Here is a 25,349-nt window from a genome sequence, read left to right as displayed (position 1 = left end):
TGTTCCTGATAGAGAGAGGAGTTTGAAACACTACTGAAGGTACACCAACCAGATATTGTGGGTGTTGTAGAACTGTAGTACAAGAATAGAAGAATCGACCCAGAGGAATGTGAATTCAGTATTGCTGGATATGACTCATTTACGAACCTTTCTCAAGAAACTTGCAAGAGGGGTGTGGTTATCTATGCTAGGCAAGACCTTAGAGCCAGTCAGGCGAGGGTACAGGGAGAGGATGTTTTCGAAGAGTCCAAGTGGTGTAAAATTAAATTAAAGGGAGGGGACTTACTTATCGTCGGGTGTATCTACAGAGCCCCAAACTGTGGCCCACTAAATCATAGGAACTTAAGAGCCTTAATAGACAATCCGGTGATACTCAACCCTAGCCACCTCCTTATCATGGGAACTTTAACTATGGCGACATCGACTGGAGAAACGAGTTCATCCCAAAGGACTTGAATAACCCTGGTACTCTTTTTGTTAGAGACCCGACACATTACAGAGTGGAGCAAACACCCAAGCCACTAGACCTCATCATAACAAACGAGGAGGGTATGGTGGCTAAACTGGAACACCTTGCCCCAGTTGGCACCAGTCACCATACAGTGTTGTCATTCAGATTTATCTGTTATCTAGTTCAGGATAAGGCCAGGCCAAGGTGCAAATATTACAATAGAAATTACAATGAGATGAGGGAAGAGATGAGGGGTATTCACCGGCCTGACTCATTTAGGCACAAGAATGCAGACACTACGCTGAATATCATAACTAGCAAAGTGAACCATTTGATCGATAAATATATACCCAAGACCAAACCCAGTGCCTTTAGGAATACGAGGGGATCCCTATACATGAGCCATGCGGCGGTTGACTAAGTTAAGAAGAAAACCCAGAAATTCAAGTCATGGGTTGGGTCAAATGATGAGTAGGACAGGAGGATGTATGCAAGAGCCACAAACCAAGCAAAGGCAGAGTGTAAAAAGGCTGAAAAGGAGTTCCAGAGGCTCGTTGCAAGCAAGGTCAAGTGTAACCCAAAGGCGTTTTACCGCCATGCAAAGTCAAAATTAAAAACACGAGTAGGAGTATCACACCTTAGGCTTGAAGATGATAGTTACGAAGATTCTGATCAGGACAAAGTGGAGGCATTAAACAGCTTCTTTTCCTCGGTGTTCACAAGAGAGGATGCAACTAACCTTCCTGCGTTTGAGGACAGACGGTTCGACACAGCACTGACCCACATTGTGTTCACAGAAGAGGGTATAAGAAATAAACTGTCAAAACTAAAGGTTCATAAGAGTCCCGACCCTGACATGGTGCATCCTAGAGTGCTAAGGGAGTTGAGCAACGAACTTGTAGAGCCCCTGAAGATCCTGTTCTGTAAATGCCTGGATGAACAAAAGGTCCCCAGTGATTGGAAGATGGCTTATGTGAATCCTATTTTCAAGAAGGGCGATCGTCACTCCACGAACAACTATAGACCAGTGAGCCTGACCAGCATAGTGTGTAAAGTACTTGAGATCATTATGAGAGATGCCATGATGCAACATCTACTACGAAGGAACCTTGTAAAGGATTGCCAGGACTCTCCTGCCTAACACAATTACTCAAGGTACTGGATGTTTGGACCCAAATTCTGGAACAAGATGGTAATATTGACAATATTTACCTGGATTTTGCCAAGGCTTTCGACAGTGTACCCCATGAAAGGCCGAAAATCAAACTGGAAGGGTACGGAATTCTGTCCTAGCGTGGATAGAAGACTTTCTACATGACCGCAAGCAGTGTGTGGTGATTAATGGCACGAAATCATCATCTGTACCTGTCACAAGCGGAGTACCACAGGGCAGTGCATTGGGCCCGCTGTTGTTTGTTTGTTTGTTTCATAAATAACATGCCTGACGCAGTACATTCCTTCATACAAATGTTTGCGGATGATGCCAACTTGTTCCGGGAAATTAAGAACAAGCGGACTGTGAAGACCTGCAGAAACATCTCTTTGAGCTTCAAGAATGGTCAAAGAAATTGCTGCTGAGATTCACTGTCATGAAGTGTAAGAGGCTGAACTTGGGATGTACCAATGACAAGGAGGTGTATCATATGTCCCAACGGGACAAAGAAACTGCATTAATTGAGAATGAATGTGAGAATGACCTGTATGTGTATGTTGACAATGAACTGAAGTTCTCGGGCCAATGCGAGAAGAAGGTAAATCAGGCAAATAAATTATTAGGTCTTATAAGAAGGTCGTTCAGATATCTACATGGTCCGTCCCTCATTTCGATCTTCAAGAGTGAAGTGCTTCCCCATCTGCAGTACTGTCACCCTGTCTGGTCCCCGAGATTATGCTAGGGACTGTCCAAAGGAGGGCCACCAGACTGGTGCCAGCACTTCAGCACCTCAGCTGCCCTGAGAGATTAGAGCGCCTGCAATTGCCTAGCTTATAGTATAGACTGGCAATGGGTGACCTAACTGAGGTGTATAAACATCAAGTGTCCTTACCTGCACCTGGCAGATGCTCGCCCCACAAGGGGTCACAGGTCAAGGTTGAAGAATCCACGAGTCCAGAAGACTGTGAGGGGTAACTCTTTTGGAGTGAGAGTTGTGAATTCATGGAACAATCTGCCAGAACTTTGTGACGGCACCGTGTGTGCGCATTCACAAGATCAAACATGACCAACATTGGAGCAGGTACTTGCCAACAGTGAGTAACAGAGGCATGACCGACTGCCCAAGCGGCTAACGAGCCGATCAGTGGTGAAGAGGATAAAAGTAAAAACAGAGCAATAACACACACACTACAGAACACAGGCAGTGAACAAATACAGTACTGTAGAACAACAACACACTACAAGGCACCAATGCCTCACCACCATCTTTCATAACTAAGTGTTTTACCAAAATTCATATTCCATTTACTGTATATTGTAAATGTATACTGTACCAAAATATTGTAAATGTATACTGTACCATAATATTGTAAATGTATACTGTACCATAATAGTATTGTAAATGTATACTGTACCATAATATTGTAAATGTATTTTTTTTTTTACGGAGAATAGCCCACCCGGGCACAAATCAACGACCCACAATGGGGCCGAGGGGGGTGAAATAAGAGTAAAAAGGAATTAAAAATAGAAAATAAAAAGGTTACATTAATCTATACAACGAAACCAGCTTTTTAAAATGAGACAGATTGTATGAGTATGGAAACACAGAAGAAGGCAGAGCATTCCACAGTTTGGCTGGACTATAATGGGTTATTCTAGTGTGACCGACAGCCACAGAGAAACAGTTGGCACCGCGGGAAAGACGTGTTTTACGAGCCCATGGCCTTGCCGGCGGTACACAGGATGCCAAATCCACTGAACATTGCCCGTTAAAGTACCTGTAAAAGAGAGAGTGAAGTAATATTGTGGTGAAGAGAAAGGAAGAAAGATTATCAACTAAAGGAGGAGAGATAATAGGACGAAATGCCTTTGATTCCACCCTATCTAACAGTTGGACAGAAGAAGAGCCACCCCAGATATGAGAGCAGTACTCCAAGTTAGGACGAATGAATCCCTTATAAACTTGAATCAACTGCTCAGGAGTGAAGTAGCTACGGCATCTGTACGGCATTCCCAGCTTTCAGGAGGCAGCTTTAGCAATGTTGAGAATGTGTGGCTTCCATGACATATTAGAGGAAGAGGCCTGGCAAAATGCTTGTGTGCTGAAATGTGATTGGTGGGAGATCTACTATTTTGGAAAGTGTAATTGGTAAATACTGTGTTTAGTTACTATTGTATTTAACCAAGTTTCTACCTCCCCATTCGGTGATGCTGCACAGATCCGCATTGATAGATGTAATGATATCAGCTCTAGAAACAGATCTAGTTTGAGAATTAGAGGGAAGGGGGAAATGTGAAAAAGAGTGAAGAGTAGAATCATCAGAGTAAGAATGGATAGAATTAGTCGTAGTGTGAAGTAAATTATTAATAAAAAGAAGGACGAGAGTAGGTGAAAGAACAGAACCCTGTGGGACACCACTATTGGTAGAGAAAGAGCGAGAGATCGATCCCTTGACAACAACTGCCATGGATCGGTTCTCAAGGAAGCTGGAGATGAGAAAACAAAGTGGGGGAGAGAAACCAAAAGAAGGAAGTTTAGAAAGCAAAGACGACCTTTTCCCCGTAATCCCTAAGAGAGGATGACCAAAGATGGGTGCAATAGGAGAGCAGATCACCAGTAGATCTCGCCTGGTGAAAGCCATACTGGTGATCCGACAAAAGATAAAAGTGTTTAAGGTGACGGAGAAAATGGGGGTTTAAGATAGTTTAAAAAATCTTAGAGAGGGATGAAGTTAGGGCAATGGGGCGATAGTTAGAGGGATGGGAATGGTCACCCTTTTGCGGGATGGGCTGAGCCGAGGCATGCTTCCAAGAAGAAGGAAAAGTTTGGGTTTTGAGGCAAAGGCGTAAGAGGCGAGCAAGTACAGGGGCCAGAGCTTCAGCACACTCCCTCAGAACACAGGGGGTATTCCGTCCGGTCCATGCGCCTTACTCACATCCAACCTGGATAACATACTTGCAACCCTACGAGTGGAGATTATAGGAAAGTGCATAGGTTCAGTAGGAGGAGCAGGGGTAGGAGGGATAGAGTGGGAATTTTCTAAGGTGGAATTAGAGGAGAATAAGGTGCCAAAGATTTTGGCTTTGTCAGGGGGAGAGTTGGCTATAGAGTTATTAGGTCGGAAGAGAGGAGGAAAAGAAAGAGTGCAGAAGTTATTACAAATGTTTTTAGTTAAGGACCAGAAGGATTTACTAGAGGAAGAGTTAGTGAGGACTGCGGTTTTTCTTTTTATAAATTCCGCTTGGCCCTACGAAGAATAGCCTTACAACTATTCCTAGAAGTAATGAAAGAGTTGTGGGTAATAGGAGAAGGAGATAGTTTCATAGCTCGATATGCCCTATCTCTCACCCTGCAAGCAAGAGAGCAGGAGCGATCAAACCATGATTGTAAAGTGAAAGTTTTGGTAGAAGATGGGATAAATGCACTCATACCGCCCTGTATAACCCCAGCAATGCTGTCAGCACATACCGAGGCGTTCCGAGTGGAAAAGCAACATTCATCCCGAGGAAAGTCGGTGAAAAATTCTTGCAAGGATTGCCAGTTTGCCCTCCGATAGTGTCATAGTTGACGTTTAGAGGGGGGTGGGGGAGGTGGTCATGCCCAGTTTGATTTAATAAAAATAAGGTTGTGATCAGAAGACCCTAAGGGGGCAGAAATTGAGTATTAATACTGTACCATAATATTGTAAATGTATACTGTACCATAATATTGTAAATGGACACTGTACCATAATACGTATTGTAAATGTATACTGTACCATGATATTGTAAATGGATAATGTACCATAATATTGTAAATAGACACTGTACCATAATATTGTAAATGTATACTCTACCATGATATTGTAAATGGATACTTTACCATAATATTGTAAATTTATACTGTACCATAATATTGTAAATGGATACTTTACCATAATATTGTAAATTTATACTGTACCATAATATTGTAAATATACACTGTACCATAATATCAGTTTAGTAATTGCAGATTGTTTTTCAACTTCAGGGAATTCAGTCGGAACAGTTAGATGCAGAAGTAGAACAAACACTGAAGGATGTGGGCCTCGACAGTAAGGGAGACACCGTGGCTGCAGACCTGTCAGGTACAGTACATTATAACAGGTACCATATCTGTATCTGCTAACTTTTCTCCACTCATATTCTGGAGTGGGATATACGGGCATCACCCGGGTTATGGAAGAGTTCCGTTCACTAAAATCTTTCTGCGTCGCGAAATTCCGTATTGTGAAACCATTTTTCCCGTCGACTCCCATTATATAAATATAGATGCATTCCCAAGGCAAAAATTTTGCCCTAAAATTTAACACAAGTTTATATATGAATGAAAATAAACAGTTTTAACCACATACAATGAGTCATCCATGATGTAACATGATAAAAAATGAGCAAAACTCTTGAATTTAACTCAGCAGAAACATTGTTGAGTGGTGTAGTAGGTGGTGAGGTAAGGTGAGGTGTGTTGAGTGGTGCAGTAGGTGGTGAGGTAAGGTGAGGTGTGTTGAGTGGTGCAGTAGGTGGTGAGGTAAGGTGGTGTGTGTTGAGTGGTGCAGTAGGTGGTGAGGTAAGGTGGTGTGTGTTGAGTGGTGCAGTAGGTGGTGAGGTAAGGTGGTGTGTGTTGAGTGGTGCTTTTACTTTTTATCCTCTTCGCCACTGATCGGCTTGTTAGCCGCTTGGGCGATCGGTCACGACTCTTTTCCTTTATATTCTTCACCAAAAGGTCGGCTCGCTAGCCGCCCGGGCGATCGGTCACGTCTCTGTCACGCACTGTTGGCAAATACTGGGCATGCACCGGCTCCTGAATGTACCTGAACCCGCTCCAGTGTTGGTCAAGTCTTCTCTTGAAAGAGCTCACACTCGGTGCCGTCACAACACTTTCTGGTAGATTGTTCCAAGAGTTTACAACCCTCACTCCGAAAAAGTTTGCCCTCACGGTTTTCCGGACTTGCGGCTTCTTCAATCTTGAGCTGTGACCCCTTGTGGGGCGAGCGTCCGCCAGCTCCAAGTAAGGACACTCAACTGAGTAGTGCCCCCTGAGATGCTTATAAACCTCAACTAGGTCCCCCCTTGCCCGTCTGTAGTATAAGCTAGGCAAGTTCAGGCGCTCCAATCTCGCAGGGTAGCTGAGATGCCGAAGTGCAGGCACCAGCTTGGTGGCCCTCCTTTGAACATTTTCAACCAACTGACAGTCCCTAGCATATCTCGGGGACCAGATGGGGTGACAGTACTCCAGATGGGGAAGCACTTCACTCCTGAAGATCGTCACGAGGGACGGACCGTCTAGATATCTGAACGACCTTCTTATAAGACCCAATAATTTATTTGCCTGATTTACCTTCTTCTCACAATGGCCCGAGAACTTCAGCTCATTGTCAACATACACACCTAGGTCCTTCTCACACACAGTCTCAACTAGTACATTTTCTTCATCCCGTTGGGACATATGGTACGCCTCCTTACCGTTGGTACGCCCCAGGTGCATCCTCTTACACTTCGTGACATTGAATCTCAGCAGCCATTCCTTCGACCATTCCTGGAGCCCACAGAGGTCCTTCTGCAGCTCTTCACAGTCCGCTTGGTTCTTAATTTCCCGAAATAACTTGGCGTCATCGGCAAACATTTGTATGGAGGAGTGTACAACGTCAGGCATATCATTTATGAAACAAACAAACAACAGCGGGCCCAATACACTACCCTGCGGTACCCCACTTGTTACAGGTACAGATGACGATTTCGTGCCATTAATCACCACACATTGCTTGCGGTCATGTAGAAAGTCTTCTATCCACGCTAGGACATTTCCCCGAATTCCGTACCCTTCCAGTTTGATTTTCAGCCTTTCGTGGGGTACACTGTCGAAAGCCTTGGCAAAATCTAGGTAAATATTGTCGATATTACCACCCCGTTCTAGAATATGGGTCCAAATATCCAATACCTTGAGCAATTGTGTCAAGCAAGAGCGCCCCGGCATAAAACCGTGTTGGCAATCTTTTACAAGGTTGTTTCGTAGTAGATGTTCCATCTGCATCTCTGATAATACTCTCAAGTACTTTACATATTATGCTGGTCAGGCTCACCGGTCTATAGTTGTTCGTGGAGTGCCTATCGCCCTTCTTGAAGATAGGACTCACATAAGCCACTTTCCATTCACTGGGGACCATTTGTTCATCCAGGCATTTACAAAACAGAATCTTCAGGGGCTCTGCAAGCTCGTTGCACAGCTCCCTTAGCACTCTAGGATGCACCATGTCAGGTCCAGGACTCTTATGGACCTTTAGCCTGGACAGTTTATTTCTAATACCCTCTTCTGTGAACACAATGTGGGTCAGTGCTGTGTCGAACCGTCTGTCCTCAAACGCAGGAAGGTTAGTTGCATCCTCTCTTGTGAACACTGAGGAAAAGAAGCTGTTCAATGCCTCAGCTTTATCCTGGTCAGAATCTGCGTAACTACCATCTTCAAGCCTCAGGTCTGATACTCCTACTCGCGTTTTCAATTTCGACTTTGCATAGCGGTAAAACGCCTTTGGGTTTGACTTGACCTCGCGTGCAACCAGCCTTTGGAACTCCTTTTCAGCCCTCCTACACTCTATCTTTGCTTGGTTTCTGGCTCTTGCATACATCCTCCTGTCTTGCTCATCGTTTGACCCAACCCACGTCTTGAATTTCTGGGTTTTCTTCTTAATTTTGTCGACCGCCGCATGGTTCATGTGTAGGGATCCCCTCGTATTCCTAGAAGCACTGGGTTTGGTCTTGGGTATATATTTATCGATCAAATGGGTCATTTTACTAGTTATGATATTCAGCGTAGTGTCTGCGTTCTTGTACCTTAATAAGTCAGGCCAGTTGATACCCCTCATCTCTTCCCTCATCCCATTGTAATTTCCCTTGTAATATTTGCACCTTGGCCTGGCCTTATCTTGAACTAGGTAACAGTTAAATCTGAATGACAACACTGTATGGTGACTGGTGCCAACTGGGGCAAGGTGTTCCAGTTTGGCCACCATACCCTCCTCGTTTGTTATGATGAGGTCAAGTGGCTTGGGTGTTTGTTCCCCTCTGTAATGTGTCGGGTCTCTCACATGTTGGAACAGAAAATTATCTCTCAGAGTTTCTACAAAAAGAGTAGCAGGATTATTCAAGTCATTCGGGGTTGACTCGTTTCTCCAGTCGATGTCGCCATAGTTAAAGTCCCCCATGATAAGGAGGTGGCTGGGGTTGAGCATCGCCGCATTGTTTATTAAGGTTCTTAAGTTCCTTTGATTTAGTGGGCCACAGTTCGGGGATCTGTAGATACACCCGACGATAAGTAAGTCCCCTCCCTTTAATTTAATTTTACACCACTTGGACTCTTCAAAGACATCCTCTCCCTGTACCCTCGCCTGGCTGGCTCTAAGGTCTTGCCTAGCGTAGATAACCACACCCCTCCTGCAGGATTCTTGAGTTAGGTTCGTAAATGAGTCATATCCAGCAATACTGAACTCACATTCCTCTGGGTCGATTCTCCTGTTCTTGTACAACAGTTCTACAACTCCTACAATATCTGGTTGGTGTACTCTTAGTAGTGTTTCAAACTCCTCCCTCTTATCAAGGAACGTGTCGGTATTAGTGTACATGACATTCAAGCCAGAATTTGTTCTCGGTAACGTCTCTGCTCTTAGTAATAAACCCGCTCCACCCACATTCTCAGAAGCTGCAGCATTTGCTAAGTACACTGTATTTTGCAGGGTGTGGTTAAAAATTTCATTGTTTACACGGCGCTCGTTCCCTCCTGTCCGGTAGGCTGAGCTGGTGCCGCCTCCCGGGTGGGGGGTTGAGTGGGTGGAGGGTGCACTGCTGCCCCCTGGCCCTGTGTCGGCACACTTGTTTCCACTACCCTCCCCCTGAGTATAACCCATGTGCACCTGTCCCCGTTCCTTCTCGACTCCTCCCTCTTCTGCTTCAAGTCCAGCAGGAGCTTCTTGTGCTGTTCCCTCTGCATTACCGTGCGGTCTGGGTGAATAAATACATCTCGAAATGCCTCGCTCCTTGCTAAGTTTTTTGCCTGCCGGATAACTTGCCATTTTTCCTCCTCACTCCCTAGTGTGATCCTGAGGGGGCGAGGCTTAACCCCCTGCTTTTGTCCCAGTCTCCTCACATCCTGAGGGGTTGCTGGAATCTTCAGAACCTCTGTGCAAATATTTTGAAACAGTAGGTGGTGAGGTAAGGTGAGGTGTGTTGAGTGGTGCAGTAGGTGGTGAGGTAAGGTGAGGTGGTCAGAGCTACTGGTAATTACCTCCTTAAACCATCTTGTTTATAGTCCATCATTATTCCTTTATGGAAGGAATCTTATAAATTATCACCACTGTTTTCACACACACACACACACACACACACACATAACTGAATTTATTTTGTAAATTTATTTTATTGTCTTGTGATTTTCTCTTTTGAAAATCTTAATAAATAAACCTTAATTTCATAAGGGCAAATACAGTACAGTCCAGAACACAGACACATAACTGAACACTAACTGGAAAAAGAATTCTAAGTGAGCATCTTGGTGGGTGAGCCGCCCTCCAACCTTCCTGTAGCTACCACCCAGAATCCACACCAAATAAATTTTATAATTTCGGTGAATTTCATTGTTATGTCTCACGATTTTTATGTTTGAAATTTAAAAAAAAATTACAATTCCCTAAGGGCAAGTTTTTTATCAGTAACACAAATTTTTTGGTCTTAATTTCAAAATTCCGTAAAGGCAAATTTCCATAGCCCGGGATTCCGTATCGTGGGGGTTGCCTATAGGCTACTGTAAAACATTCTGAAGGGTAGGGAAGACTAATACTGTACAAGGAAAGTGTAGAAAATGACAGAGAAAGCCTGAAATAGCAAGATAGAGCACTTCACCCCTTCTTCATATTCTGGACAACTTTGTGCAGTAGGTTTTTGGGACTTAGTGTAGATGTCGGCTCACAAGTTAGACTCATTTGGTTGATTCATCTGTAGTGACAATACTGTGACACTCTTGCTGTCAATCAATTTTAATTAATAGGTCAGGGAATAATTGTAAATAGGGTGTCTCTTTACTTTAGGTGGTCAGAGAAGAAAGCTGTCCATTGGTATTGCTTTAATTGGTGACCCGAGGATAATCTTCCTGGATGAACCGACAGCTGGAGTGGATGCCTACTCCAGGAGGCTACTTTGGTCACTTCTGAAGAAAAAGAAAGAAGGGAAGGCAAGTGTAGTGTTCATGGCTACTGTATAGTGCGTTTTTCCCAGCTGAGAAGAGATGCCCCGCCCCCTACTCAAGAGTTACAACTGATTGGCTGTTGTAAATCTGTCCAATTCCCTCCTGAAGTAATGATGTACAGTATTTCTAAATGAGTTTACGTATTTATAATCGTTGGGATGACCATTTCTGACGAGAAAGATATTTAGCTAAATTATATAGATACATACATTCATTATTTCAAACCTGAGCACGTAGGAAGTTTATCAGAAATATGACTGCGAACAACTTCATATTTCCCGCCTCTGCTGACGGCTGAGCGGCCAAGCTCCCCGGTCTCTCACTCATCCACCAACTTTCCGAGGCTGTGTAATATTTCAATGTGATTCTGATCTTTTAAAATTTCAGTTTTTGCATAATGTGCTTTTACTGATACTTAATTTGTCTTAGTTTGCCTTATTGTGGGTGTATAATATGTACACGAAGTAGTACCTGAAGCTGTGTATTCTTATATTACTCTATTAATTATGTATAGTACAGTATTACAGAACATGTATTAATCCTATGTAATATTTCCATTTATTATGCACCATGTTATGTATATGAATTATCATATTTACATATTATGTATTCAGCTTGTGAATGCTGGCATCTGTACATGCCAGGGCGGAGTGATACAGAGAGTTGAGATCACCAGTCCTTATGGTGTGGAAGCTCTCTGTCTATTGTTCCTCTGTATATCTCCCGTACGAGAATAAGAACCTATTTTCAAGATAACAAGTTTTTGTGTGTACCCTCAGTAGTGTAGAACATTTTGGGGGTATCAAAGACAAACATAGAGTGGGTAAAAATAAGCATACCCCTATATATTAAATGCTTTCTCTGAAAATGTCAATTTGCTGCCAGAGTTTAACAGTTAATTCATGTACAGTATAAGATTTCTGATAAACTTCCTATGTGCTCCTGTTTGAAATAATTAATGTGTGTATCTTTATATGACTTAGCTAAATATCTTTCTCGTCAGAAACGGTCATCCCAACGATTATGAATAAACTCATTTAGAAATATATCATTACTTCAGGACGAAATTTTACAGATTTGTAACAGCCAATCAGCTGTAAGTCTTGAGTAGGGGGCGGGGCATCTTTTCTCAAACTTGGAAAACGCACTATAGAACGCACAGGTGTTGAAGATATCTACACAATAACACATCCTAGAAATACAGTACAGTACTAACACTCATTTACATCTTTTTTTTTTTTACTTTATACGACATAATACTTTTCTTAAGTTAATATAAAGTGATGCTATAAGATATCTCTGATAAATATATAAATATTTGTTCTCTGTACAACTGTTCCTCTACAGTGTTTACCAAGTGGAAGAGTTCCTGATAAACCTTTTGGGTAATGACATACAGTATCATGACTCAAGAAGGTTCACCTCAGTGATACAGAAGGAGAGATCAGGGATATATTCTGGGCAGCTTTTCTCCTTACCTTAAAGCACATACTGTACATTGAAAGATCATTCAGTACTGTACTTATAAAAATATGAAGTTCTGTACACAGTCAATGATATAGTTACTCAATAATTCAGTTTAAAGCAAAAAGTAAGGCACTGGAAGGTGGAGTAGTTTGTATCCCAGCACCCTAGTGTAGTACGTCCACAGATATGTACTCTACTCACTATAATGGTACCGTAAGATACACACAGATGCGTACGGTACACTTGTTGCTCAATTATGTCTCAGAGAATCAAATCCACCAATTCTCTTCATTCAACAGGTTATCCTGCTCACAACTCATTTTATGGATGAAGCGGATATTTTGGCCGATCGGAAAGCAATTATGTCACACGGCAGACTTCAGTGTTGTGGGTCGTCTCTCTTCCTGAAAAACAAGTTTGGAGTTGGATATCATCTCACGTGAGTCTCTCTCTCTCTCTCTCTCTCTCTCTCTTCTTCACCATTATGGCGTCTCTCTCTCTCTCCCTTCTTCACCATCATCATGTGTCTCTCTCTCTCTCCCTTCTTCACCATCATCGTGTCTCTCTCTCTTCTTCACCATCATCATGTGTCTCTCTCTCTCTCCCTTCTTCACCATCATCGTGTCTCTCTCTCTTCTTCACCATCATCATGTGTCTCTCTCTCTCTCCCTTCTTCACCATCATCGTGTCTCTCTCTCTCTCTCTTCTTCACCATCATCTCTCTCTTCTTCACCATCATCGTGTCTCTCTCTCTCTCTTCTTCACCATCATCTTGTCTCTCTCTCTCTCTCTCTTCTTCACCATCATCGTGTCTCTCTCTCTCTCTCTTCTTCACCATCGTCTCTCTCTCTCTCCCTTCTTCACCATCATCGTGTCTCTCTCTCTCTCTCTCTTCTTCACCATCATCGTGTCTCTCTCTCTCTCTCTCTTCTTCACCATCATCGTGTCTCTCTCTCTCTCCCTTCTTCACCATCATCGTGTCTCTCTCTCTCTCTCTCTTCTTCACCATCATCGTGTCTCTCTCTCTCTCTTCTTCACCATCATCGTGTCTCTCTCTCTCTCTCTCTTCTTCACCATCATCGTGTCTCTCTCTCTCACCATCATCTGTCACCATCATCGGTAGTGTCTCTCTCTCTCTCTCTTCACCATCATCGTGTCTCTCTCTCTCTTCTTCACCATCATTGTGTCTCTCTCTCTCTCTCTCCTTCACCATCATCGTTGTGCGTTATTTATGGGGAGAAACTTTGTCTCCACTGCATCTGATATAATATTGCTCAATAGTGACGCAAAGGGAATATGCATTTCTTTGCACATGACCTAGCTGGGGAGGGGAAGATGGTCCCAGAGTGTAGGGTTGGGGGAGCATTGCTGGGGAATTGGCGTGCCAGCGGGTCTTCGTTGCTATGGTGAACCAGGGAGTGTATGCAAATGGTGACGGTGTTAAACTTTCATTTTATTTACTGGTTTGGCAATACTGTATTTTTTTGTTGGTATTATTATTACATATTCCTCACATTTACTGTTACTATATTTATATTATTTTAAGAAAACTGTGGCTACAGGAGGTAAATACACACAGAAGTTTTTATCCAAATATTGACTGGTAAGATAGGAGGTGCGTCTTATGTGCAGTATTATGGACTACTTTACTGCAGTTTTATACATTCATGGACATTCACATTATTATTGAATAATGAAACAATAACCACGGCCCCTAGGGAAGTGTTTGGTGTCCATAAGGGTGATGAGAAGGTTAAGCCTAAGACCTTATCAGTGAACTGAATGTAAGTGTACAGTATTTTATGTACATTACTTTTTTAAATAAATTTGATTAACAAAAATGTATTTCTTTCATAAAAATTGGATACATTGGTGGTGTACTCAGTTTTTGTTTAGAATGGCCGTCTTTTGGGAAAAATTTGTTCTAAGGTGGACAGCCTCTTATCCCAGACACCTCTTGCCCCCAGTTAGTCCACCTTAGTGAGGTTTTACTGTAGTACTGTACAGTCTATAATATTGAATAAGAAACAATAACTTTTTTTATAGTCCCGTCCTTCCACATATTATAAGGGTGATGAGAAGGTTAAGCCTAAGACCTTATCAGTGAACTGAATGTAAGTGTACAGTATTTTATGTACATTACTTTTTTAAATAAATTTGATTAACAAAAATGTATTTCTTTCATAAAAATTGGATACATTGGTGGTGTACTCAGTTTTTGTTTAGAATGGCCGTCTTTTGGGAAAAATTTGTTCTAAGGTGGACAGCCTCTTATCCCAGACACCTCTTGCCCCCAGTTAGTCCACCTTAGTGAGGTTTTACTGTAGTACTGTACAGTCTATAATATTGTAAGAAACATTGGCTTTTTTTATAGTCATACCGTCCTTCCACATATTATTTTAAGTAAGACAGTTTCATTACACTGCATTTTATGATATTATATTTTCATTGTTAATTTGGGCAAATGTTAGTTTAGGTAGGAAATATTAGTGCTGTAATTTTTACAATTTGCCCTGCAAGGGGGCTAGTTTATCGGGCACCCCACAGCTAGGGGAGCCAGCTGGCGGGACACCTCCCCCTGCGACAGAAAGATCCCGTCCTGGCTTTCGGCCAAGAGCACCTCCCTCATATGAAGTGCCCGCCACCAGTGCTGGTCCACCATATAGTGCTGTCTGGCCACGGGGATGTCGTGGCAAGTTGGGCGGGTGACTTGTTCACCCCCCGCAGAGGTGTGTTCAGGTAATGGAGGAGGGCCTGGGATGTCCTATTGCAGTCCAGGCTACCCCCGGGCCCAGTGTTATCCCTGAGGAGCCTCTTGGCGGCCTTGACCCCAGCCTCTGCCCTGCCATTGGACTGGGGGAAGTGGGCCGACGAGAGCCGCACCTCGACCCCCCATGACTTGAGGAAATCCGTATCTCAAGGCTGGCAAGGTTGGTACCTCCATCCGTGGAGATCTGCTCAGGTGCCCCCCACCTCGTGAAGTAACCCCGCAGACTGGCGATGATCTTGCCAGCAGGTGGCCTCGTTGGGGGAAGTGGGTGATCTCCAGCCAACCTGTGAGTCAGTCAGCATATGGTAGGTACGTGTGGCCCTGTAGGTGGAACGAGTCGGCCACCACCCGTTGAAAGGGATATTCTGGCACTGGGGTCAAGACCAACGACTCCGGAGGCTGGGAAGGGGCGTGGGTCTCGCAAGCATCACACCGGGACCGATGATACTGCAGGTCACCCTCCATGCCAGGCCAATAGACAGACTGCCGGGCCCGCCCGAGCGTGGGGTCGAGGCCCTGGTGCACCACATGCAGGTTAACGGCGACCCGGTGGCGGAGGGAGTCGGAGATGACAAGGCGCACGCAGCCCTGGTCAAAGGTGTAGGTGACCAAACCCCCGACCACAGCCAACCTGTCCCTCACCGAGAAGTACGGGCACAGACAGGCCACCTCCTGTGACTTATGGGGGCGCCAGTCGCCCGCCAGCACCCTCGACACTAGAATCTGGTACACTGGGTCGTCCGCAGCCGCTTTGCACGCTGTGTCTTCGTCCATAGTGATGCACCCATCCTGATCCAGTGCTGTGATTGTGACTGCACACACTGCAGTGCACAGGTCCTCCTCTTGGTCCATGTCCTCCGCGTCGGGCGCCGCCCTGAGGGAGGGGAAGCTGGATAGGGCGTCAGCGGCACAGTTCCGCTTCCCTGGGAAGTACTTGACCGTGAAACGGAACTGCAGGCGTGGATCCGCCACATCCGCGAGGGCTCTGTCCCCTAGCAAGCCAACTAAGGGGCGGTGGTCCGTCACCAGAATGAGGTTGGGACAGCCAAGGAGGAACATGAATCGGCTGCTTGTCCAATTAACCAGTCCGTTCACATATATTTATATTTGGGTTTTAAGTAACGAAACCCAAACGGTAGTTCCTTTGTTTTATTATAAAAGGTTGTATATATAATTCCTGAGTGTTGATCAACCGTAAGTCCCACTGTCTAGGAGTGAATGAGAAGGGGACGGCGTTTATGTATAATAAACGTTAGGTCACGTCCTTACGATATGAGTTGAGGTGAGCTACTGAAGCTTAAGGGCATCGCAGTGCGTGCTTACAGAAATGCTGAGCTATGGGTCTCGCCCTCTTGGGTGAGTTGCCCGCTCACGTGTCCAACTCATGTCTTACTCATAGACAGTGGAAAGTTACAGGGGTGAATCTGAATATAATCTCAGATGTATTGACCCTTTTATATAATATGTTCTGTTGATGAGACAGGGGCCCATTACAAACAGCCTGGCCTTGCGCAGGCACCATATCACCGCCAGGGCCTCCCCTTCTACTGCGGTGTAGCCGGCCTTGGCCGTGCTCAGATGTCGGCTACCGCACAGAGCCAACCGCCACCCTCCCCTGCAGCAGAAGGGCGTCTCTGGAGAGGCACAGGCACAGTATTGTTGCAGGACGACCAAGCCGATGCCCTCCCTGCTCCAATCAGTGACAGCTGCCGTAGGCCTGGATTTGTCGTAGTACACCAAGCCGTCCCTGGCCAACTGACAGATGGTGTCCCGGGCCTGGCGAAACTTGAGCTGCAGCTGGTCGTCCCAATACACCTGCTTGCCCACTGGCTTCTTGAGGAGCTCACGGAAGGGCTCCATCACAGGTGCAGTGGCAAGGAAGGGAGCCAACTGGTTAACCAGGCCATGCCAGGACCTGATGTCAGTTATTGATGGCTGATCAGGCATGGGGAAGTCCTTGATGGCTGACACGTTGGGCTGGTAGAGGTCCCACCCCAGGTGGACCACAAACTGGGCTTCTCTCCTGCAGAACAACAACTTTTATGGTTTCAGTGTGATACCTGTGTGAGCGCAGATCACCAGAAAATCGTAGGTGTGCCAGAACGCTTCCTTCACACTGGAGTCATAGAGGAAAGTGTCATCCACGCACTTGTACTTGCCATCATTATATACTGTCACATACAGTAAGTGGCCATCATTATATACTGTCTCATACAGTAAGTGGCCATCATTATATACTGTGTCTCATACAGTAAGTGGCCATCATTATATACTGTCTCATACAGTAAGTGGCCATCATTATATACTGTGTCTCATACAGTAAGTGGCCATCATTATATACTGTCTCACATACAGTAAGTGGCCATCATTATATACTGTCTCACATACAGTAAGTGGCCATCATTATATACTGTCTCACATACAGTAAGTGGCCATCATTATATACTGTCTCACATACAGTAAGTGGCCATCATTATATACTGTCTCACATACAGTAAGTGGCCATCATTATATACTGTCTCACATACAGTAGTGGCCATCATTATACTGTCTCACATACAGTAAGTGGCCATCATTATATACTGTCTCACATACAGTAAGTGGCCATCATTATATACTGTCTCACATACAGTAAGTGGCCATCATTATAAACTGTCTCACATACTGTACATGGCCATCATTATATACTGTCACATACAGTAAGTGGCCATCATTATATACTGTCTCACATACAGTAAGTGGCCATCATTATATACTGTCTCACATACAGTAAGTGGCCATCATTATATACTGTCTCACATACAGTAAGTGGCCATCATTATAAACTGTCTCACATACTGTACATGGCCATCATTATATACTGTCACATACAGTAAGTGGCCATCATTATATACTGTCTCACATACAGTAAGTGGCCATCATTATATACTGTCTCACATACAGTAAGTGGCCATCATTATATACTGTCTCACATACAGTAAGTGGCCATCATTATAAACTGTCTCACATACTGTACATGGCCATCATTATATACTGTCACATACAGTAAGTGGCCATCATTATATACTGTCTCACATACAGTAAGTGGCCATCATTATATACTGTCTCACATACAGTAAGTGGCCATCATTATATACTGTCTCACATACAGTAAGTGGCCATCATTATATACCGTGTAAGTGGCCATCATTATATACTGTCTCACATACAGTAAGTGGCCATCATTATATACTGTCTCACATACAGTAAGTGGCCATCATTATATACTGTCTCACATACAGTAAGTGGCCATCATTATAACTGTCTCACATACTGTACATGGCCATCATTATATACTGTCTCACATACAGTAAGTGGCCATCATTATATACTGTCTCACATACAGTAAGTGGCCATCATTATATACTGTCTCACATACAGTAAGTGGCCATCATTATATACTGTCTCACATACAGTAAGTGGCCATCATTATGTACTGTCTCACATACAGTAAGTGGCCATCATTATATACTGTCTCACATACAGTAAGTGGCCATCATTATATACTGTCTCACATACAGTAAGTGGCCATCATTATATACCGTCTCACATACAGTAAGTGGCCATCATTATATACTGTCTCACATACTGTAAGTGGCCATCATTATATATACCGTCACATACAGTAGTGGCCATCTTATATACTGTCTCACATATGCAGTGGCCATCATTATATACTGTCTCACATACAGTAAGGTCATCATTACATACTGTCTCTGCCATACAGTAAGTGGCCATCATTATATACTGTCTCACATAATAGTGGCCATCATTATATACTGTTCACATGCCAGTAAGTGGCCATCATTATATACTGCCTCACCACCCACCGAACATATACTGTGGCAGTGGCTGTGCATTATATAATAATGTCTCATATATACAGTAAGTGGCCATCATTATATACTGTCTCACATACAGTAAGGGCCATCATTATATACTGTCTCACATACTGTAGTGGCCATCATTATATACTGTCTCACATACCGTAAGTGGCCATCATTATATACCGTCTCCACATACAGTAAGTGGCCATCATTATACCGTCCTTCGCCATGGGCCAGTAAGTGGCCATCATTATATACCGTCTCACATACAGTAAGTGGCCATCATTATATACTGTCTCACATACAGTAAGTGGCCATTATATACTGCGTCTCACATACTGTATGCATGGCCATCATTATATACTGTCTCACATACAGTAAGTGGCCATCATTATACCGTCGCACGTGTAAGTGGCCATCATTATATACTGTCTCACATACAGTAAGTGGCCATCATTATATACTGTCTCACATACAGTAAGTCTCACATACAGTAAGTGGCCATCATTATATACTGTCTCACATACAGTAAGTGGCCATCATTATATACTGTCTCACATACAGTAAGTGGCCATCATTATATACTGTCTCACATACAGTAAGTGGCCATCATTATGTACTGTCTCACATACAATAAGTGGCCATCATTATATACTGTCTCACATACAGTAAGTGGCCATCATTATATACTGTCTCACATACAGTAAGTGGCCATCATTATATACTGTCTCACATACTGTAAGTGGCCATCATTATATACTGTTTCACATACTGTAAGTGGTTCTTTACAGGTACAGTTTTTCCACACATGTATGGGACTAAAATCAATGTTTTTTTCCTTGATTATATTTATATCTATCATATATAGGCCACTTGGTTTAGGGTGGGGCGGGTCACCCCCCTTATAACTACCCCTAAGTCGTAGTAAATGTTTGGATAATTATGTTGAGAATTAACCTACAGTTTACAGTAAGAGTTGTAGCTCGTAAATGGTGTATTTTTATAGAAGAGTGAAGGCACAGTCACTTACAAATGTCCTTTCTTGAATGAATAGATTTAAATTGATGTCAAGTAACATTTTCATTTTGCCACACAGGCTGGTAGTCGGTGAGGACGTAGATGCCAACAGAGTAACTGAAGCACTGCAGGAGGTTGTTCCCCAGGTCCAGATGGCACGTTTTTATGGAAAGGAAATGTCCTTTATTCTGCCTTCAGATTCTGCCCGGGAATTTTCCAATCTTTTCATGAAGCTCGATCGACACATCACCGTCGCCGAGGAAAACATCGACATCGAAGGCTATGGCATCTCCATGACGACACTGGAAGAGGTAACTGTTTGGTGGCTCTTATGTATCCTCAATGTGTTTGGTAGCTCTTATGTATCCACTGTATCATTATCAACTGCACGACACTTGTCTGTTTATGACAACTGAAAAATATGTTCAAATGATACATAGGTGATGGAGGTCGTCATTATTTGTGTCTAGTGTTGACAGCTTATGAACTGGTGAACACTTTAAGTCTGACGTATTTGGTGATTGGACTACAGCTCCTCCACGACTTACGACCGCCCGCACTTATGACCTGCCTCAGTCGTGCCAAAATTTTGTCTAATTACGTATTTTCGAGTCCCAACGTCAGTACACAGACAAAATTTTCGTTTGTAATTCACTTTAAATTGGCTGGCAAGCTTAAAAGTGAGAGTTTTGTGGTGCTGAGAAGAAAAGGAGACACCCATTTTAGATTTTGTGTGTGTTATTTAAGCATTTCCGACTTACGACCATTTCGACTTACGACCTGGATTTGGGTCCCTAACCCTGTCGTAAGTTGGGGAGGAGCTGTACTTACATTGGCAGAGTAATAAATGGCCACATATAAGTATAGATAAATTAATGCTGTACTCTCGGTAAAAAAATATCTTTACAAATTTTGTACGAAACAGAATAACACCACGAACGAAGGTTTTGATGAAGGCACACGAGGCACACCTTACATTGGTAGCCCTGCGTGTGGAGTGTTCAGTTTGAAATTCACCGGAGCTCTCCTGAAAGATACTCTTTTTACCGAGTGTACAGTACAGTATGCAAATACCAGACATATTTAAGTGAACACAGATAAGGTACTGTACCTTACTTAGGCCCCTCTGGCTCTACACAGCAATACGCTACCTGCCTGTCTACGTCACACTCCAGTTAACATTATGTAGTGTAGTACACTTTCCAAAAAAGTCTTCGATGTGCAAATCTGTTTAAATGAAAAAAATAAAATAAATATTGAAAACCATGAATAAAATGAGAGGTGTGTGGAAAGAGAAACAAAATATACAGGTATTCCTATAATGAACGGTTTTACCTATAAACTTGAGAATGCTATAATGAACGCAACTCTTACAACGAACTCGGATGAATGCGGGACTATTTCGTCTGGCGATTGAATATTGTTGTACCGCGGCTCCCAGCAAGAGCGTCAGGTGCCATATTGGTTCATTGTGTAGTCAGTGCACCACTGAACTTGTTAAAATTTCGTCTTTTGATGTGGAAATTTGTGTCATTTTTATAACTATTTTGTTATACAAGTGTACAATTGTAACAATGAATCGTCAAAAGCGAGTGAGAAAGCTAATAACCCTTGAAACTAAGAAAGAAATTATAAATAAACAGACAAAGTGCCTGTGAGACAGTCACCAAAGAGGGCTAGGAAGGATGACTCCTCTCCTTCCACCTCTTCTCCATAATTCTCTCCTCCCCCCTCCCCCTCTGCCTCCTGTCCTGCATGCTGAACAACACTAAGGTAAGATAAAGTATCGTATTTTTTACAATTTCCACAGAAATTTTTCAGTGTTAAGTGGTTGTATTTGGGGGCCTGGGACGGATTAATCCTATAACGAACGAGGTTCTAGAACCAATTAGATTCGCTATAGCATACCCCACTGTATATGGGATGAAATAAGTGGGTATTAGAGGTTATTGTAGTGATTTTGTGTACATTAAAGCCTTGACTAACGATGGTTGTAGATGTACAGTAGTAAGATTAATGTAAAAAATACTGTATGTATCTTTTACCAGGCAGTCACACACACGCTGATGTGCTGGGATGTGTGAGTGGTGTTGGGGTGTGTGTGTTGAAGGGTGTGTTAGGGTGTGTGGAGTGTAGGTGGTGTTGGTGTGTGTGTGTTGAAGGGTGTGTTAGGGTGTGTGGAGTGTAGGTGGTGTTAGTGAGTTGACGGAAGCAGAGAATCTTTTTGGGGGGTTAGGGTCCCATGGTCAGCCCCCCTCCCCCTTTCTCACCCAAGTGTGGCTAATTGTGATAGGGAGATGAATTTGATACCATAATGATCCTTATTAAATTCTCTACCAAACGTTTCCAATAAGATTAATAATTTTAGTAATTAACACAGTACACACACACACACGCACACAGACACACACACGGGAATTAAGACAACAAGCATCCAGGGTGAGGGTCTTGTTGTGTGGTCGTGAGTTAAAGATCAGCTGTTGAGGAACTTATCTCTTGGTAACACTGGTGCATGTTACCACTCCTCTCCACTCCATCTCTCTAGTCACCAACACCTTTCTCACTCCATATTTTAATACGTAATGTTGAAGGGATACAACTTTGCTCATTTATACTTATACTTATCAAAATCTCCCTAAAAATACTTTAACTTTTGTGTTTATTCAAGACATCTTCAGGTCATGAGACCCACTAATCCTCCACCCATGAAAGGGTGACCTGACATTCCATCAGAAGGTCAGTAATATGAGACCACTAATCCTCCACCCTACCTCCACCTGACATTGAATCAGGTCAGGTCAGTAATATGAGACCACTAATCCCACACCCTACCTCCACCTGACACTGAGTCAGGACTGATACCTGCAAACAAATATTTTAACTTTTATCTTTATTCAAGACTTTTCAGAAAATTCTCTCGATTTTCAACCTCGGAAGAGTTATTGCCAAAGCCGGACATTTTTGGAAAATTCCAGCTTTGGGAATGATTTTCCGAGCAGATTTCAATTCCGGCTATCGGAGATTTCCATGTTTGGGGGATTCCGGCTAACGGAACTATTACTGTATACGTTAATCTGTCATGTTGGTTTACCTGTGAACTATAAAGCCTTTTAGTGAGGGTGAAGAGTTTATTTATTGTTTATGTCTCTTGTTTTAAGGTTTTCCTCGCTCTGAGTGAAGAGGACCATGATAATAGACATCATTCAGTGGATAATTTAGCTCATCAAATGATTCGTGATAAATCTTCATCTTCGTCTCCCCTTCATTCAGCGTCTCTCAGTATTAAACAAGAGGATGGTGATAGAACAAATAAGAATGACACTCAGGGATTTGCTGTCAATGCTGTGGATGTCATGTAAGTATGATGGCCCAGTTGTATTAAGGTTTACTGTGATAACATTTAGTTCTACAGTTTCTTCACCTTATTAAGATAAAGTTACTTGTTTTAACTTATAAGTTGTTGCTGGTCATGGGTGACTCACTACCTGGTCATGGGTGACTCACTACCTGGTCATGGGTGACTCACTACCTGGTCATGGGTGGTTCACTACCTGGTCATGGGTGACTCACTACCTGGTCATGGGTGACTCACTACCTGGTCATGGGTGACTCACTACCTGGTCATGGGTGACTCACTACCTGGTCATGGGTGACTCACTACCTGGTTATGGGTGACTCACTACGACCCAAAACTTGTATCAAGAGATCTAACAATCAAATAGGTATAAAAATTATATGAAGGCTACCAACCATGCCAGAGGCCTTGTAAGAAGCATTCTCTCTCTCTCTCTCTCTCTCTCTCTCTCTCTCTCTCTCTCTCTCTCTCTCTCTGGGGCCAAATGTTTCACGGGTTCTTGTGTCTTGTTTTTAGTACAGTATTGACCCAGTGCTGTACAGTATAGGTAGCCCTTGTGATACAAAAGTTCTAGATACAAAAATTCGCCAATACGAATTAAGTAAATAGACACCATTTATTGAGCTATGAACGCTTCCCCCGGAGTGAGACCTTACTGAGGCCTGAGCCACACTGTCCTCCTAGAGTGAGGCCCTTACTGAGGCCTGAGCCACACTGCCCTCCTAGAGTGAGACCCTTACTGAGGCCTGAGCTGCCACTGTTCCAGAGAGTGGGAGGTCTTTACTGGAGGCCTGGAGCCACACTGCCCTCCGCCAGAGTGAGGGGCCCTTACTGGAGGCCTGAGCCACACTGTCCTCTCTCTAGGAGGAGATCTACTGAGGCCTGAGCCACACTGTCCCAGAGTGAGGCTCCCCATTGGAGGGGCCTGAGCCACACTCCTCCCCAGAGCGGGGAGGCCTCTTTACTGGAGGCCTCCGAGCCACACTGTCCTCCCAGAGGAGGCCCCACTGAGGCCCGGGAGCCACACTGTCACAGAGTGAGCCCCACTGAGGCCTGAGCCACACCTCCCAGAGTGAGGCCCTACTGGAGGCCTGGAGCCACACTCTGTCCCTCCCTTTTAGAGTGAGACTCATTGAGGCCTGCTGGAGCCACACTGTCCCAGAGTGAGGCCTTACTGATGCCTGAGCCACACTGTCCCAGAGTGAGGCCCCATTTGAGGCCAGCCCTTCCCGAGAGCCACACTGTCTCCCCAGAGTGAGCCCTCTTTACTGAGGCCTGAGCCACACTCCCCGCCTGGTTCTCTCCTAGGGAGCAGAGGTGCCCTTTACTGGAGGCCTGAGCCACACTGTTCCTCCCAGAGTGAGGTCTTACTTGAGGCCTTTGCGCACACTGTCCTCCTCTAGGAGTGAGACTCCATTGAGGCCTGGAGCCACACTGTCCGGGGAGTGAGGCTCCTGAGTCAGAGGCCTGAGCCACACCTCCCAGGAGTGAGGCCCTTACCAGGCCTCCGAGCCACACTGTCCTCTCTAGAGTGAGGCCCTTTACTGAGGCCTGAGCCACACTGTCCTCCTAGGAGGAGGTGGCCTGCTGAGCCTGCTGAGCCACACACTGTCCTCCTAGAGTGAGTTCTTTACTGGAGGCCTGCTTGACCACTCCCCAGAGTGAGTTTTATCAGGCTCTACTTGCACTGTCTCTCCCCAGAGGAAGTCTACTGAGGCCTGAGCTAACAACTTCTAGGAGGAGGCCTCTACTGAGGCGCCTGCTCTTGAGCCACACTGTCCTCCTAGAGGAAGCCTCACTGAGGCCTGAGCCACACTCCCAGGAGTGAGGCCCTTACTGAGGCCTGAGCCACTGTCCCCAGAGTGAGACTCCACTGAGGCCTGAGCCACTCGTCCCTCCTAGAGTGAGGCCCACTGAGGCCTGAGCCACACCTCCTAGGAGTGAGGCCTCACTGGAGGCCTGAGCCACTGTCTCTCCCAGAGTGAGGTGTTCCTATTGAGGCCTGAGCCACACCTCC

At 44.2% G+C, this 25,349-nt stretch overlaps 1 protein-coding gene across 4 annotated transcripts in view; it reads left to right on the top strand.

Moving 5' to 3' along the window:
• The window catches only part of LOC121875024 (cholesterol transporter ABCA5-like), a gene marked incomplete at its 3' end in the record, with an annotated part of 115,291 nt that extends 91,959 nt beyond the window's left edge, over nt 1-23,332 (top strand). For all 4 annotated transcript variants that reach the window (XM_042379376.1, XM_042379377.1, XM_042379379.1 and 1 more), the window contains 5 exon segments: nt 5,617-5,713; nt 10,700-10,842; nt 12,624-12,763; nt 20,057-20,288; nt 23,136-23,332. In XM_042379376.1, coding sequence (XP_042235310.1) covers nt 5,617-5,713; nt 10,700-10,842; nt 12,624-12,763; nt 20,057-20,288; nt 23,136-23,332 — 809 coding nt within the window.
• Between the last annotated feature and the right edge of the window lie 2,017 nt (nt 23,333-25,349).

This window comes from Homarus americanus, unplaced genomic scaffold (genome assembly GCF_018991925.1).
Source record: "Homarus americanus isolate GMGI-L3 unplaced genomic scaffold, GMGI_Hamer_2.0 scaffold7732, whole genome shotgun sequence".
In the NCBI taxonomy this organism is placed as follows: domain Eukaryota; kingdom Metazoa; phylum Arthropoda; class Malacostraca; order Decapoda; family Nephropidae; genus Homarus; species Homarus americanus.
This window is presented reverse-complemented; position numbering and strand designations above follow the sequence as displayed.